The 14,391-nt window shown below is 39.1% G+C and overlaps 1 protein-coding gene across 1 annotated transcript; it reads right to left on the reverse strand.

Annotated features, from left to right (window-relative positions):
* Positions 1-251: 251 nt before the first annotated feature.
* LOC121325466 (transmembrane protein 26-like) lies at positions 252-10,280 on the reverse strand. The gene is made up of 6 exons (XM_041267958.1): positions 9,810-10,280; positions 4,866-4,974; positions 3,408-3,485; positions 2,312-2,523; positions 2,039-2,115; positions 252-1,072 (listed from the first exon to the last, which is right to left on the reverse strand). Exons 1-6 carry the CDS (start codon positions 9,995-9,997, stop codon positions 810-812), a joined length of 927 nt encoding a protein of 308 aa, XP_041123892.1. The 5' UTR covers positions 9,998-10,280; the 3' UTR covers positions 252-809.
* Between the last annotated feature and the right edge of the window lie 4,111 nt (positions 10,281-14,391).

Here is a 14,391-nt window from a genome sequence, read left to right on the forward strand (position 1 = left end):
AATAGCTCAATATTGGAGAAACAGAACCCAGAGCCACTCAGAATGAATGCAAACCCTATAAAATAGGAAGGGAAAGATATTTGAAACTAGCTACTCTTAAGTTACTGGTTTAATAACAAAGTGCTTTAAGATAAAGTGCTACCCAAGAGATTGCTACTTACAATGGTGTCCAGAAGTATTGATATCATGTGGTTTCAGAAATTCAATCAACAATGATACGTTTATAAAGAAAAGTAGTGCAGACACCCACTCAGTGTATCTTTATTACAACCGGTTATGACCTGCATTGAATTCATCACAGCTTCTACATGACTTGTCATAGCACAGACTGTACAATGTCAATAGAACACTCGTGCTCAGTACACAAAGATGTTTTCTTTTCCCCTTAACCTTGATCCAGGAGCGCCCGACTGGATTCAGAACTGGAGATATGAACCAAGAACCTTGATGTCTCCACTCCAGTGAGAAATCAGCATTCCATGCATGCCAAATGTTAATACATTTAATAATAACCAGCCTTTATTGAAATTAGAATCAAAATATTGAAATTAGTAGATGGCACCAAGTATAAACACCTCCAGTTTAACTACGTTTGTGTTTAATTGTTATGCATCATCATTTAGTTATGCCATGCTTTTTCCATGCATTTACTATTGCCATGTTTTCTATACACTAGTGCACAAATTAAAGTTTACAACACTTAAAAAATTGCATTATACAATTAAAAGTGCACCTCCCTACAGTTACATATACATAGAAATAAGAAATGAACAACAAGTAAGCTCTGTTCCTCTGGTACTCATGCTGCTCTAGTTAGAAGTCCGGTACTCTTCAATAATCACGTATAGGCGGTACAGCTGTAGTGTGACCACCAAGCAGTTTTTAATAGTGAAGAACACCAGCATCTGGTGTATGACTCCGTATGAGAACATCACCACCATGCGCACTACAAAGAATGGACCATCGTGTATAAAGAGGCTTATTATAATGTTCCATATGTCTGCCATGTGGGTGGACAGCAGCGATGAAGATAGTGGGTTTTGGCAGGCATCTGAAGACTCCGTGTTTATTACTATTTACAAAACAACACAACATGTTAATTAAAACTGTGTAACCGACTTGTTCAGTGCATTCAACAGAAAGTGTTACAGAACCCCATGCAGTGTTTACAAGAAACGCATTACTTTCCCTTCGCTGTATCCTGCGTTGACTGAATCGGAGCAATGTCTTTTGGGGGATTACATTTCTCAGCTTGTAGTTGGGAGAGGTTTTGTCAGGAGAAAGAGACTTTCTCTTATAAGAATCGTACTGTATCCGAATCCAGCTCCATCCTGCAGTAGTGTTGGTGCTCTGATTGAAATGAGTGGTTTCTTTGTAGTTGCAGAAAATAATCGTTATTGCAGAAAAGAGCATGATCTGGATACATATACTGCGTATAAGTTGTGTTCATAAGGGGAATTCTCTCCAGAGTAAAAATTGAGAAATGTACAGTACTTCCCAGGTGATTTATGACCCAAGATGTAGGAATGATAATATCAACAGTGTCAGGATTATGTTTCAAAATAAATGGACAACATGGGAGGCAGCAGAGGTTATGTAATACGTTCTTCTTGTAAACATTGCAAAGTGATAATCAAGGCTTTATAAATAATTTTCAAAAGTACACTTGTTTGTTATTTATCGGTCATGGATTATTATTATAAAGCAGATGACATAGGCGCCAATAAAAACCAATATATGCATAGTTTTTAAATGGTAGGGAAAAGGCCTATTTTTACATCACTAATATGTTGAGCAAAATTAATTGAATATACATGTGCATTTATATATTGTGTTTTCAAAGATACATAACTGAATTTGGAGGACAGAGGAAATGAGAGACGTCATATATTTTTTTCTTGGTGCGCTTTACTTGATTATAAATCTAAACTCTAAACTTTATAACTTTGTTTGAATTTGATCCATAATTGTCCTTATTAGTGTGACCCAGCCTATACAGTATATATTATTTTTTAAATCAAATACAAGTCTAACTCACCTGCAACATGAAGAGGAAACTGTAACATACTCCATGTCCATACAGCAAGAATCGTATACACCAGAACTGTGTTTGTCCTAAGTTGGAAGGAGTGAAGACAGTACTCAGCAATGCACACACCGCCAATATATTATATACTTGACATTAACATGTGGGATTTTTAAATAGACACAAAGTCGATTCACACTGTATACAACAGTGATGCTAAATCACATACAAGCATAACAGACATTACTCTTGCATTACACCTCAAACTCATATTAAGTAACTCACTTGACTTTGTCCTCAGAAAGCGTTTCACTTGTGAATTCAAGTATATCCGCCGCAATCCCAACAAAGATAAGCAGGAGCTGTGACAACTGGTCCTTGGAGATGCCAATTCCAACTGGAAGAAGCCACTTTCCGATGATCAGTGTCAGCAATAAAGTCTGGTGAAGTCCTAATTTCCAAGCATCAGAGCACGTGGAGTTCAACAGACGAAGACCCTCCACACGAAAGGAAAAAGGACTATCAGCATTCTAGTATAAACCAATCTGGGCCTACACAAATCAACATTGCAAACAAGACATGCTGAAACAGGCAGTATGGAAACAAACAGTGGTGTGACAAATAAATAAAGCCTGCTTTCACAGTCAACGTGAGAGCCAACCAGCAGTGGTACAGACTCAAACAAGTCTCCTTCTTGACTTCTTCACCCCAGTGGTAAGCATTCTTCTTTATTCATCAGTCACTTATTGATGAGAAGTTTAAAACATACAATTATTGGACTTCACTTTAGATTACTTCATCTACCCACTATACACCAAACATTAATTCCTGAACATAATAAAAAAAAAAAAAACATTTGGCCAATATATAGAAGGTATGAAAAATTTATATGGGTTGAGTATGCTTAATAATTCAGTCTATTAAATTGCTATCATAAATCAAGCCAAAAATGTTGCTTTTTTTTAAATCAAATGTAATTTCATTTTATTTTAAAGCTAATTTTGTATAACATACATAAAAATAATTACAATTAACTACAATTTACAGACAAACTAAACAACTATTCTTATGTGTTAGCAGTATAACTAAACCTGTGATAAAGGACACATTGGGCTAATTAAACTAATAAATGTCTAATACATATTTTTGTCACGTTTCATGGGTGTATTAGACAATGCATATTATACATACATACATATTTTCTGGCTTTATAAACAATATACACAACAAGTCATTGCCAAAACTATGGTAGCCATCATAAAGTATAGCAACGGCTGCAGCAAATCTTGATTATATTGCATTTCTTGCAGTGAAGCACCTTGACAAAGTTTTTTTTTTTTTTTTTTTATTGACACCACTCCTTGGTGTTTTATAGTTGTACCTTGTCAAGGTGTGGAATTCCTCCGGTCTGACTTCCTGGATTTGTAGATATGTTGGGTTCATCCAGTTCTTGACACTTCTAAACACAGGTCAAAAAGGAAATTCAGAAACACACTTAAAAGTGCATAAAACTGTGCACAAAACTTGTGTTTTCAGCTTGCTATCAGACCTTCCCTAACATACAATGCAGACCACAAATGTACATGTGTTGTATTCATACTGATAATTAGTCCAGAGGAATATCAAACATTGCAGGACTGTATGTGGATATGTTCATTACACAATGTTATAAAATGTGAAGATGACAACACTTTAATTGTGAAATTGTAATTGGAAACTTTTTTCAAGTCTAATAGACCCGAAACACAATAGGAGAATACAAACAGAGGTTAGCACTGGAAAACAACACGACTAGTAAACAATAAAAGAGTCATGTTTAAAGTCAATACCCAAAATGTTTAAACGTCAATACTGAATGCCTCTATATATAAATTGCAAAATCTAGAACTTGAACTAAAATCTAAAAGGTGAATTAGGTAGCTCAAAATCATAAAAACATAACCTGGGCTAGGCAGTGACTTGTCTTGTACCTTTGCTTGTCCCTTACCTGTTACAACTAGCCCTGGTCTAACCCCTGCTTGCCGTATATATATATATATATAATATATATATATATATATATATATATATATATATATATATATATATATATATATATATATCACTTCTATTTGGATCAATTCACTAGATGTGATTGAAAAATGACAAACTCTGTTTTAGAGCAGGTGCAATGACTTTCTATTGTGTTGATTAACAATTAACATCACAAAGATGCTACAAAATGATCTGTCGATCTTGGGCAGGTGTTGTGACTCTTGCTCTCCCAGTTTTTGGCCTGTCATTGACAGAGTCTGTATGGTTATACCACCTCAACAGGTTTGAAATTGCAGGCTGTGAGCGCCCAAGACCGCGAGCCACAGTACGCTGCCCTAGTCCAGCTACCAACATACTGATTGCACGAAGGTGCTGCTCTCTTGACAGATGTGGCATATTGGTTTGTTTTTTTCTGTAATTTTCTTTATTGCTTTTATTCAAGCTTGCAATTCAACAGCTGAAATCACTCCATATCCAGAGTCCATTCAACTGTCTCACTAATTAGGTGATTAAGTGCATATGCTTCAGTCATAGTCACTCAAACGTGTCGTGGACAAGGATGAATGATTGAATGATTAAAAAGAAACCAAAATCATTTCGTCAATGTCCATCATTTATATACCTTTTTTTTCCAAACTAAATGTTTTATAATTGTGATACATTTCTTTTGATGCTCGATATATTTGTATCAATAACAAATGGTTCAAAGGTAAAACCTTTAAGAAACCAAATCAAGTAGACACGTTTTTGCTCGTGTCTTCATGAGTGTAAACTGTGCTTTCAATATATTTCTGAAAACACTTACCCTTGTTAGATTTGTAGTGTCTTTTATATCGTGGTGGTAATAGTGATCCTCCAAAATCCAAATGGATGGGATTACACTGATCAGATAAAGCAGGATTGCTGGAGAAAACCTTTTTAAGAGGAAAGTCTTTTTAATCATTCAAACAATTACGTTGGTATCAATAAATCAGGTAAAAAAAAAAAAAAAGCCTTTATTTAACCATTAGAAATTGTATTTGAACTGTTGAAATGTGTTCTAATGAAAAAGCGAAAAAAAAGGAAGCCTATACAAAATGATCTGCTAAAATCATAATGCAATTAATGTTAAACTTCCATCAATATCATACACTGATACAGGCGAAATATACAGAAATATAAACCTTAGTAGTTAAGCATTGGACTTATATATAACAAACAAATTGCACTGTGCTGGAAAATGCTAATTGATATAGTACAGCATAATATAATATAATGTAATGTTTGGGTCCCAGGATAGTCATAAACTTATCGCTTGCAGTGAGAGTACAAGCCCCTCCAGATTTCTAATGGGTGATTAATGCTAATGGACACACTGAGTGTATTAATGAAGTACAGCGAGTTACATTAGTCTAACTGCTTCAAAAATACAATTCTGTGAAACAATTAAGGGATAGTAGCATTGGTGTTGTGGGTTATGGGTAATAATGGAACTTCCCATTCAATAAAGCCCCAGTCCAGACACAAGAACCTGCAATGCGGACCTGTCAACTCGTCCTTATTTGCTGGGACTCTCCCATTGTTTTGGACACTGGGACAGATTTTTTATTTTGCTAAAAACTACTGTTAAACCACTTTATGTCAGCAAACCTTTCATTTCTGCAAAAGTCACAGCCAGTGATTACTACAATCCACGTCTGTACCTAGCAGGGTTTAGGACCTAGCGGAGCCCGCTGTAGCAGGCATGCATTCAGTGTACGGCTTTGTTTGTGTATGAGAAGCCTTCCTGTTAAAAGATATATATATATATATATATATATATATATATATATATATATATATATATATATATATATATATATATATATATATGAATGCAAGGAGTTCATATATGACCACCACTGATGAGATGGCATGCCATTAAGTATGTAACAGGGCTGTAATCAGCTGTCCGGACTTCACACTAATAAAGCATGCTGTGCAGTCCTTGACAAGGTGCTCGATCTCTTTGTCAATGCCAGGCCACCACACCAGATCTCTGCATCGCTGTTTCAGCTTTACAACTCCCAAGTGGCCCTCATGTGCAATCTGTAGCACCTGAGCTCTTAACTCAGTAGATACTACAGTTATGTGGCCCCTTGCCACGCAGACATCACCCCAGCAGGACAGCTCATTCCACACCCGATGGCATGGTGCCAGGACTTCATCCACTTTAGGTGGCCATCCATTCTTGCATTGGCACTTCTGTGATGGGCCCCTGGAGCATATTTACTATTGCTTGCTCTGTGTCATTGGGCTTAGATTCCTGCTCCAAAGGTAGGACAGACCGTAACCTGCTACTGAATTGTTGTACCCCGGTGTGAATTCTGGTTGGAAATGATATTGCTGTCGACTGTCTGCCCACCTGTATAGTCTGAGGGGCTCGTGTCCAGTTCCTGATGTTGCCAACAGAGCAGTTAGGGCTTCATGATTTGTTTTAATGTGAGCTTTCAACCATATAAATACCATCTCTCACAGGCCCAGACACATGCCAATGCTTCCCTCTCCCCAACAGAGTACTTTTGTTCAGTTGGGCTCCGTGCTCGAAATGAGAAAGCAACAGGGCGTTTAATGCCATCCTGAACCTGTGAAAAGACAGCCACCAGCGCCATTGCAGATGCATCACACATAACAAGGGTTGGGGCAGCCATGACCCAGTATGCATCCTTTTTTAGTAGCTGGCAGGCATAGCGGTGAGGTAATGGTCGAAAACTGGGGAAGGAACCGAAGGTTGTGTGTAGTCATGCCCAGGAATGAGGCCAGTTGTGAGACTGTTTCTCATTAAGGTAAATACAAACCCCAGGGATGCTAGCAAAGATGGAGGCCATTATTTTTTGAAAGCAGGGCCCGAATGACATCCGTCTGTAGCGAAATGTGTCACAAAGTCTGTCAAATCTCTGCTGACTGGGGCGAGGGGGACTTCAAGAGACCCTTGACCCAGGCCTAGCTTACTGAAGATGGTGGAACCATAAAAATGTGCCATTAATTCTTCTGGTGTTGGCAAGGGATATCTATTGTGAATGATGGCCTTGTTGACAGCTCTAAGGTTGACACAGAGGTGCAGGCCACTTGTTTTCTTGTAGATAATAATCAGGTTTGATATCCAAGGTGAGGCATTGTGAGGTTCAATAATACCTGCTGTCTGTAGATGCTGTAACTCAGCAGAGACATCGTCCCAGAGGGAGAGAGGACCACGGCACAGAGGTTGCACAACAGAGTGTCACAGTGGGGTCCACTTTTGGTGGTGAATGAAGTCAGTGAGGAGGCCCACTAGATCAAAAATGGCAGGCCAGCATTGCTGCCACGATGAGAGGACCTGAAGGATTTCCGCTGAAGACTAGAGGTCTTTTCAATCAGTTGGTCACGGATCATTTCTTCATACAGTGTAGAATTTGCATGGGGCTGCGAGTTCACATAGCGAGGGAATATACTGTGAAACAAACTCACCCGGCTGTTGCGAGCGCTGTCTAAACTGGAATCGCTTAAGGAAGATGCTTTGAGTAGATCCAAAGTGAGCCGTGAGTGTGATGATAGCATAAGTGGTTACTGTGCCAAGTGTGGCAAAGACCCTTTGACCTTCCATTCCTAAGCAGAGTGTGAGGCTCGCCCACTTTCGAGCGTCTTCCACCACATCAAGACCCGTGGTGATTAGGTAAGTCACAAAAGATTTAATCCAACGATTCCAAGGAACCGGTGTGTCTCCAGACAGTGCTAGAAACAGAGGTGGCTGGGTAAGCGAAAAATCTGCCATCCTTGTCGCCGGATGTTATGTATATAAACATGCACAGACGATGCTTCTTTCAACAACAACATATTTATTACACTCACTCTGACTCTTGTACATCCACCCAACTTATGGCAGTTAGACTCTGTTAAAACATACAGTGCAGTACAACAGCAGTAAAGCAGGAGCTCAACAGCAACTGCTGTGAAACCAAAACAGAGTCAACAGTGCCTGGCTAGAATGCAGTCAGCACTAAACATCAAAACATATACATAACAATGTGCAGTGTAGTAACGTTGTAATACCACGTGGTTGTGTATTTTGGTTTTATATATATATATATATATATATATATAATTTTGAGTTTTTTTCTTGCTATAAAATAGGTGCCATAGCTCATCCTTTGATGACGAGGTCAATGTGCAGTACCAAACTCAGCTTTAGGTTTGTTGTGTGACGAAAGTTACAATGCCAACTGAGTATGTTTTGCCGTGGTGCAAAATCAACTACAGTGGACTGGTTTACAATATATTGGTTACTGCCAAAACAGCCACCTACAGTACAGTGAGAACCACATAATCTGATTGTGAAGCATGTCATGGTTGTCTTTCTGTTTGATATTTTTCCTTTATAAAAAACAATTGGAAGGAGCACCGTATCACAGTCTATCATGCTACCAAATAATAAAGTGGAATAGTTGTATGCATTTGTTAGGCCACTAAGATTTCAGTTTACAAAAGTTTCCTTATTTTGAAAACTCAATGTTGACAGGTATGACAATGTCATTATTTATTTATTTACATTTGTTTGACTGAGAGTTAACTTTTTGAGAGGCAGACTCGAGTGTCCCAGTAACGGGTTTCATCAGTAAGCAGTGGTGCTTTAGAGCCCGTGTCATTAATGTGTGTCATCCCAGTGGAGACCATTACTGAGTAATACTAACGGAACGGCCGACCTGCATGGGAGAGCAGTATAATTGTACAATAGTAGGGAATAGCACCTTTTAAAAAAGCACTGTAGTATTTTCTAATACCACTGCAGAAAACTGTTGGTGTACTGCATTTAACTATAGTTATTGTGTCAAAAATACTACATATTTGTGGATATATAAGTGACGAAAGCTGTAGTTTTTATAACTATAATTTTTTATAGTACTATAAAAAAAAAAAAATATTTAGTCTCCCACAATTCTGTTCAGTTTTATAAAAAAAGAGAAAAAAAAAGAATTCTAGTGTCTGTTAACTACTTTAATCCACAAGTAGTTTCATTCCGTAATTTAATTTGTTGGTTATTAACATACGCATTTTAACATAAGTGGTCTATATCTATCTATCTATCTATCTATATATATATATATATATATATATATATATATATATATATATATATATATATATATATATATATAATATATATAATATATTGTTTAATACTGCAGAATACGTTTTATAGCATCTGAAGAAGCTGGTAATACACTTTTAAAACTGTATGGGGTACAAAATATCTAACAAACTGCTGAGTGATGATAGTCTGTATCATAAACACAATGTATCGAGATTACTGACCCTGGTTCCTGGAAGTGGTTGTACATGTATCTGCAAAAGGTTTACGTAGGTTATCCTTTATTTGAATTAGGCACTATATGGCATTTACAAAACCTGGTACAGACTGCTAATATATCACTTTATAACTACGTGGACAATTCATCATAATCACTTTGACAACATGTTACAAACCAAATGTACTGAAAAATGAAAAGTCAGCATTTTAAGTGCATATGTGACTGGAACTATATGACATTGCTATTACTGAGATCTATTAAAATATAATGTTTTTGCATTATAGGTGTTATGAATGCTACATTGATGTTATGATATGCTACATTGTGTCCAATTCAAATAGATCATTACCACAAAGGTTTTAAGCACAACTGATTTTAAACCTTTCACAACTTTAAATAAATAAATACTACGGTGAGTTTTCAAATTATATTTCACATTAACTTACCATTTGTAATCTTTGCCTCTCCTCCTTTTCAGAGTTATGACCATTTCAATTACAAGCGGCAGATTTAGAAGGGTGAGAAATGAATACCAAGAATGTTTAACAAAAATAACCCGGCCAACTGCTATCAAAGAGTGAAGAATGAAAAGCAGTCTAGCAATAAGAGCGCACACAATCTGAACAAACGTCATGGTTTAGAATTGTGTAAAGTACTCAAGTTTATGATATGAAAAATGTCAATCAATAACAGTCTTCGGAATGTTTAGCAGCAGGCGATTCAAACTGTGGAATATCAACAGGGTATCTTAAACTTCCTTTCTTGACAACACAAAGAACCATCACCCAGACTTCTCAAGTAATAATGCCGCTAACCAAAGCGCCGCCTTTTAAAGTTCCTAACAAATAGGGAGGGCTTGTCGTTTACAGTCCCAGTCCTGTATGATTGCAGCAGAGCAGTTTGTCAAATACTGTATTGTTGAATTTGAATGTTGTGATGTCATGGCTCAAAGAAAGTTGTAACACAGTTGGAAAAGTTGTTGCCAAACCCAGGACGACGCCCCTGATTTCCAGCTCATCAGTGTTGGGGCCCCGTTTAGTCTGCTAGTCTCTGAGGTCACGTTGTCCCTTGAGACACAAGCTGTCTCCCGACAGTTTACCATGATAACAGTATCTGGATTTTTTCACAGATATTTGGGTACTGTACATAAAAGAAGCATCTAAACCAACAATACTACAATTTGTCAGTTTAATTCTTTAGTGTTTTCATTGTTCAGACTAAATTTGTACTTGTTTTAAATTGTTCGAAAACAGTGAATAAGCTACATTTAACACAAATATATCTGTTTATACTACATTCTTCCAGAAAATTGCAAGTCAAATTAATGTATATGTTTTAGCTGTAAGGTAGGACTTGCAGCAGAAGGAGGTTATACAGCTTAATTGCAGCACTAGATGTGTCTTTAAAAACAAAATGAGTAAGGGAAAACTTCCCTTTGTCATAATTCCCATCTCAAAGTATTGAAAAATACAAACTATTGAAAAATGAGCTACTTGTACTAATTTGCTTAATCTGTGAAAAAAAAAAAATGGACGGTGCCGACTTTGTTATTTATAAGACATAAACAACACTAAAGAAACATTTTAGTCAAGCAGGAAAACCTATGAAAAATGCCATTATGATACAATATGTAATGACCTGATTCTCGTGAACCATTAGCAGACCACAGTATTACAAGCATATTGCACAATGATCCTGGTATTGTGCTGTACTGAAATGTATTATTAGTTTGTCTTGACATACAATTGTGATGCTATTTGTATGTCAAAATATGAATGTTACCAGTGCCATTGTACCATTGACTAATACCACTTTAGATGCCATTGTGCCAATTGCGATACAGATCCATTGCCATTGAAGATCATTTGGTAAGGATGCCTTTCTTCTGTGTAGATCTCTTTGTGGTTGATTTGATTAACTTATACCCCTTGGAAAAAAAAAAACACACACTATTTAGACAATTTGACAGTACCAGAGGATTTTGAATCTACTTACTCGGTAGTTTTAATTAACAAAAAAGAAAATATATTTATAGATATACTGCATGGATAAAAGACAAAGACCAATCTGGACTTGTATCCACAATTAGTTTTATTATGGAAGTTACATTTCTTCACAAAACTGACTGCAGAAAATAACATATAAAGGTAAAACCAGAGGACTGTGAATATATTAAACTGCCAGGGAAATATTGGAGGTTGGTGAATTAATTTATAAATAGCAATTATAACAAAACAGAATCCATAGGCCATTGAGTTCCACAGTCTGGTTTCAGGGTGCAGATGGACGTTATGCACACCCCACATTTTGGAACATTTTCAATTTAAATGTACAATGACCGTCTTTGATGTTCCCTACTAAAAAACAGAGACAACATAAACTTCAACTCAACCTTACCAACTATCAAAGCATTACCTAACCTGATTACCTAATATAAGTTTGTTTTTACTGGCAGTGAAAACAATATTTGTGTGTGTTTATGTACTGTAGCCGGGTGATAAATTAAGCGCTGTAGTCAATTCACACAATACATCTGTTAAGATGCTCTTTAAAGACACATGAGTCTTGATGTGTCAGTTTTCGAAACAAGTTACACTCTCTCTGATATAAACAGGCTTGAACTACTGAGAATGGCTTTACTGTAATATTTAGCAACAGCACCTGATGAATAGAATTACCAGGGTTTACAGTATATACCTGTCACAAGGATGGCTGGTAGATGAAGTCACAGACCCAGAAGATACAGAAACGCAGGGCAGTGCTGGGGTATGCAAAGAGCTGCTTGCACATTTAAACTAAGATTTAAGATTTAAACTAAAACAAAACACTTTACCAAAGACAAAATGGCTCGTTGGCCAAAACAAAACAGCCAAATAATAACTATAAGAGCAAATAAGTGTCATGCTGGTTTTGAGCCAGGATGCATAGCAATAGTTTCGTTTCAATTATTTTTCTTTACCTCCTTGCTGCTGTTCTCTGTTTCTAGACACTCTTCTCTGACAAGGGATTTCTTCTGAGTTATATTCTGTAGCTGGAGCCCAATTAATCATTAATTAACAATTACATAATTAAGGCTTCAGCCGCATTCTCACATGTATTTTGGCAGGGAGGAATTTAATCCCCTCCCTGCCGATCCAAAACACACAAAACAACGGAGGCTTCCACTGGCCCACCAGTTGCAACTTGGGCCATGGCACACTGGCAACCCCGGTGCGGAGACATCCCCAGGTGATGGCGAGCAGGCGACCCCGGGCGATGGCGAGCTGATGACCCCAGGCGACGGTAAGCTGGCGACCCTAAGCAAACCAGAGCTGGCGACCCCAGACGAGGCAGAGCTGGCGACACTAGTCGAAGCAAAGCTGGCGATCCCAGGCGAAACAGAACTGGCAACCCGGGCGAGGCAGAGCTGGTGACCCCAGGGGACGGCGATGCCGGATCCCCAACCCGCAGCAGCTCTGGACCCTTCGAACTGTGGAGGGGAGCCCCTGGCCAAGAAGGCGGCAGTGTGAGCTCCTCTTATCCCTCTTTCTCTGTAGCTGGCAGCTCCCTTTTCTGGGGCTCCAGCCCTAGAATTTACGTGCAGGAATCCCCAGGTGATGAAGTGCAGACACCCCTGGGTGGTGAGGTGCAGGCCCTAGGGTTTGCAGGTTTGGCAGCCCTAGGCTTTGCAGGCTCGACAGCACTAGACGTTGCAGACTCAGCAGCCCTTGACGTTGGGGAGAGTCAACCCTAGGCGGTGCAGGACAGGCAACCCCAGGTGGTGCGAGACAGGCAACCCCAGGCGGTGTGGGACAGGTGCAGGCCCTTTGAAGGTGACAGCAGCAGCAGACCCTCATAAGGTAAAAACAGGTGTGGATCCTTGGGAGGTGATGGCAGGAGGGGAGCCCCTGGCCTATAAGGCGTCAGAGGGACTCTGCTTCTCCCCTTGGTGATGCAGTCAGGACTAGTCATGTTGCTGGGGTTGGCCACACTGGGAGCGGCTGTGGCTCTGTTGGCCCTCTTTGAGGCTGCTGCAGCCAGGCTGTTTTTCCTCGTGCTCCCCTCAGCAGCCTATACAATGGCTGCTGAGGAATGCCAGCCTCACATCCTGATCCTTCCTCCTGTGGTGAAGGTAAGAGCTGTAGGCAGTCATCCTCTTGTAGTGGAGGTGGGAGTTGCAAGTAGTCTCCCTATGGTAGTGGAAGTGGGAGCTGCAGGTAATCTTCCTCTGCTGGTGGAGGTGGAAACAGCAGGCAATCTTCCTCTGCTGGTGGATACTGGTGCAGCTCCATCCTGGGCTTTGGATGCTTCGACTGGTGTTGTTGCCAGCTTCGATTTGCCTGGGGTTGCTGCCAGCACTGCTTCTCCTGGGGTCGCTGCCAGCACTGCTTCACCTGGGGTCGCTGCCAGCACTGCTTCGCCTGGGGTCGCTGCCAGCTCTGCTTCACCTGGGGTCGCTGCCAGTTCTGCTTCGCCTGGGGTCGCTGCCAGTTCTTCTTCACCTGGGGTTGCCGGCTTTACTTCGCCTGGGGTCGCTGCCAGCTCTGCATTGCCTGGGGTTGCCTATGAAGGAATGAAAAAGAGACTAACAGAGGTAGATTGGAGTAAAATAGAGAAAACATCCACAGAGGCACAAAACAATTACTTTCCAAAAGTAGACAAATCAAAATCTAAAACAAAATGCCAAATGGTTTAATAGATCAATTAAAAAAATATTCAGAGAAAAAAGGCTTTTTACTGAGCGTTTAAAAGGGACCAAGAATAAAGTACACAGAAAGAGTACTTAAAACTGCAAACACAAATAAAAAAGGAAGTTAGAAAGACCAAGAGAGAGAGACCAAGTTTTTACAAAGGGGGATACAGACAACATGCACCACATGTCCACATGTTCCTATTCAATTTTAAATAACTTTAGCATAACAGAGGCAGAAGTGTTAAAGGGACTAGGAGCTCTTAAAATAAACAAATCCCCTGGGCTGGATGAGATCCTTCCAATAGTACTCAAAGAAATGAAAGCCGCTAACTAAGATCATGCAACAGTCTCTTGAG

Source organism: Polyodon spathula, chromosome 13 (assembly GCF_017654505.1).
Source record: "Polyodon spathula isolate WHYD16114869_AA chromosome 13, ASM1765450v1, whole genome shotgun sequence".
Taxonomy (NCBI): domain Eukaryota; kingdom Metazoa; phylum Chordata; class Actinopteri; order Acipenseriformes; family Polyodontidae; genus Polyodon; species Polyodon spathula.

Excerpts from the sequence above, each read along its gene's own strand:
- LOC121325466 (XM_041267958.1), bottom strand. The coding sequence starts at position 9,997 with ATGACGTTTGTTCAGATTGTGTGCGCTCTTATTGCTAGACTGCTTTTC. Across the intron at positions 4,975-9,809 it reads AGAGGCAAAGATTACAAATG|GTTTTCTCCAGCAATCCTGC; the intron begins GTAAGTTAATGT and ends CCTCTTAAAAAG. Across the intron at positions 2,524-3,407 it reads GAATTCCACACCTTGACAAG|GGTCTTCGTCTGTTGAACTC; the intron begins GTACAACTATAA and ends TTTCGTGTGGAG.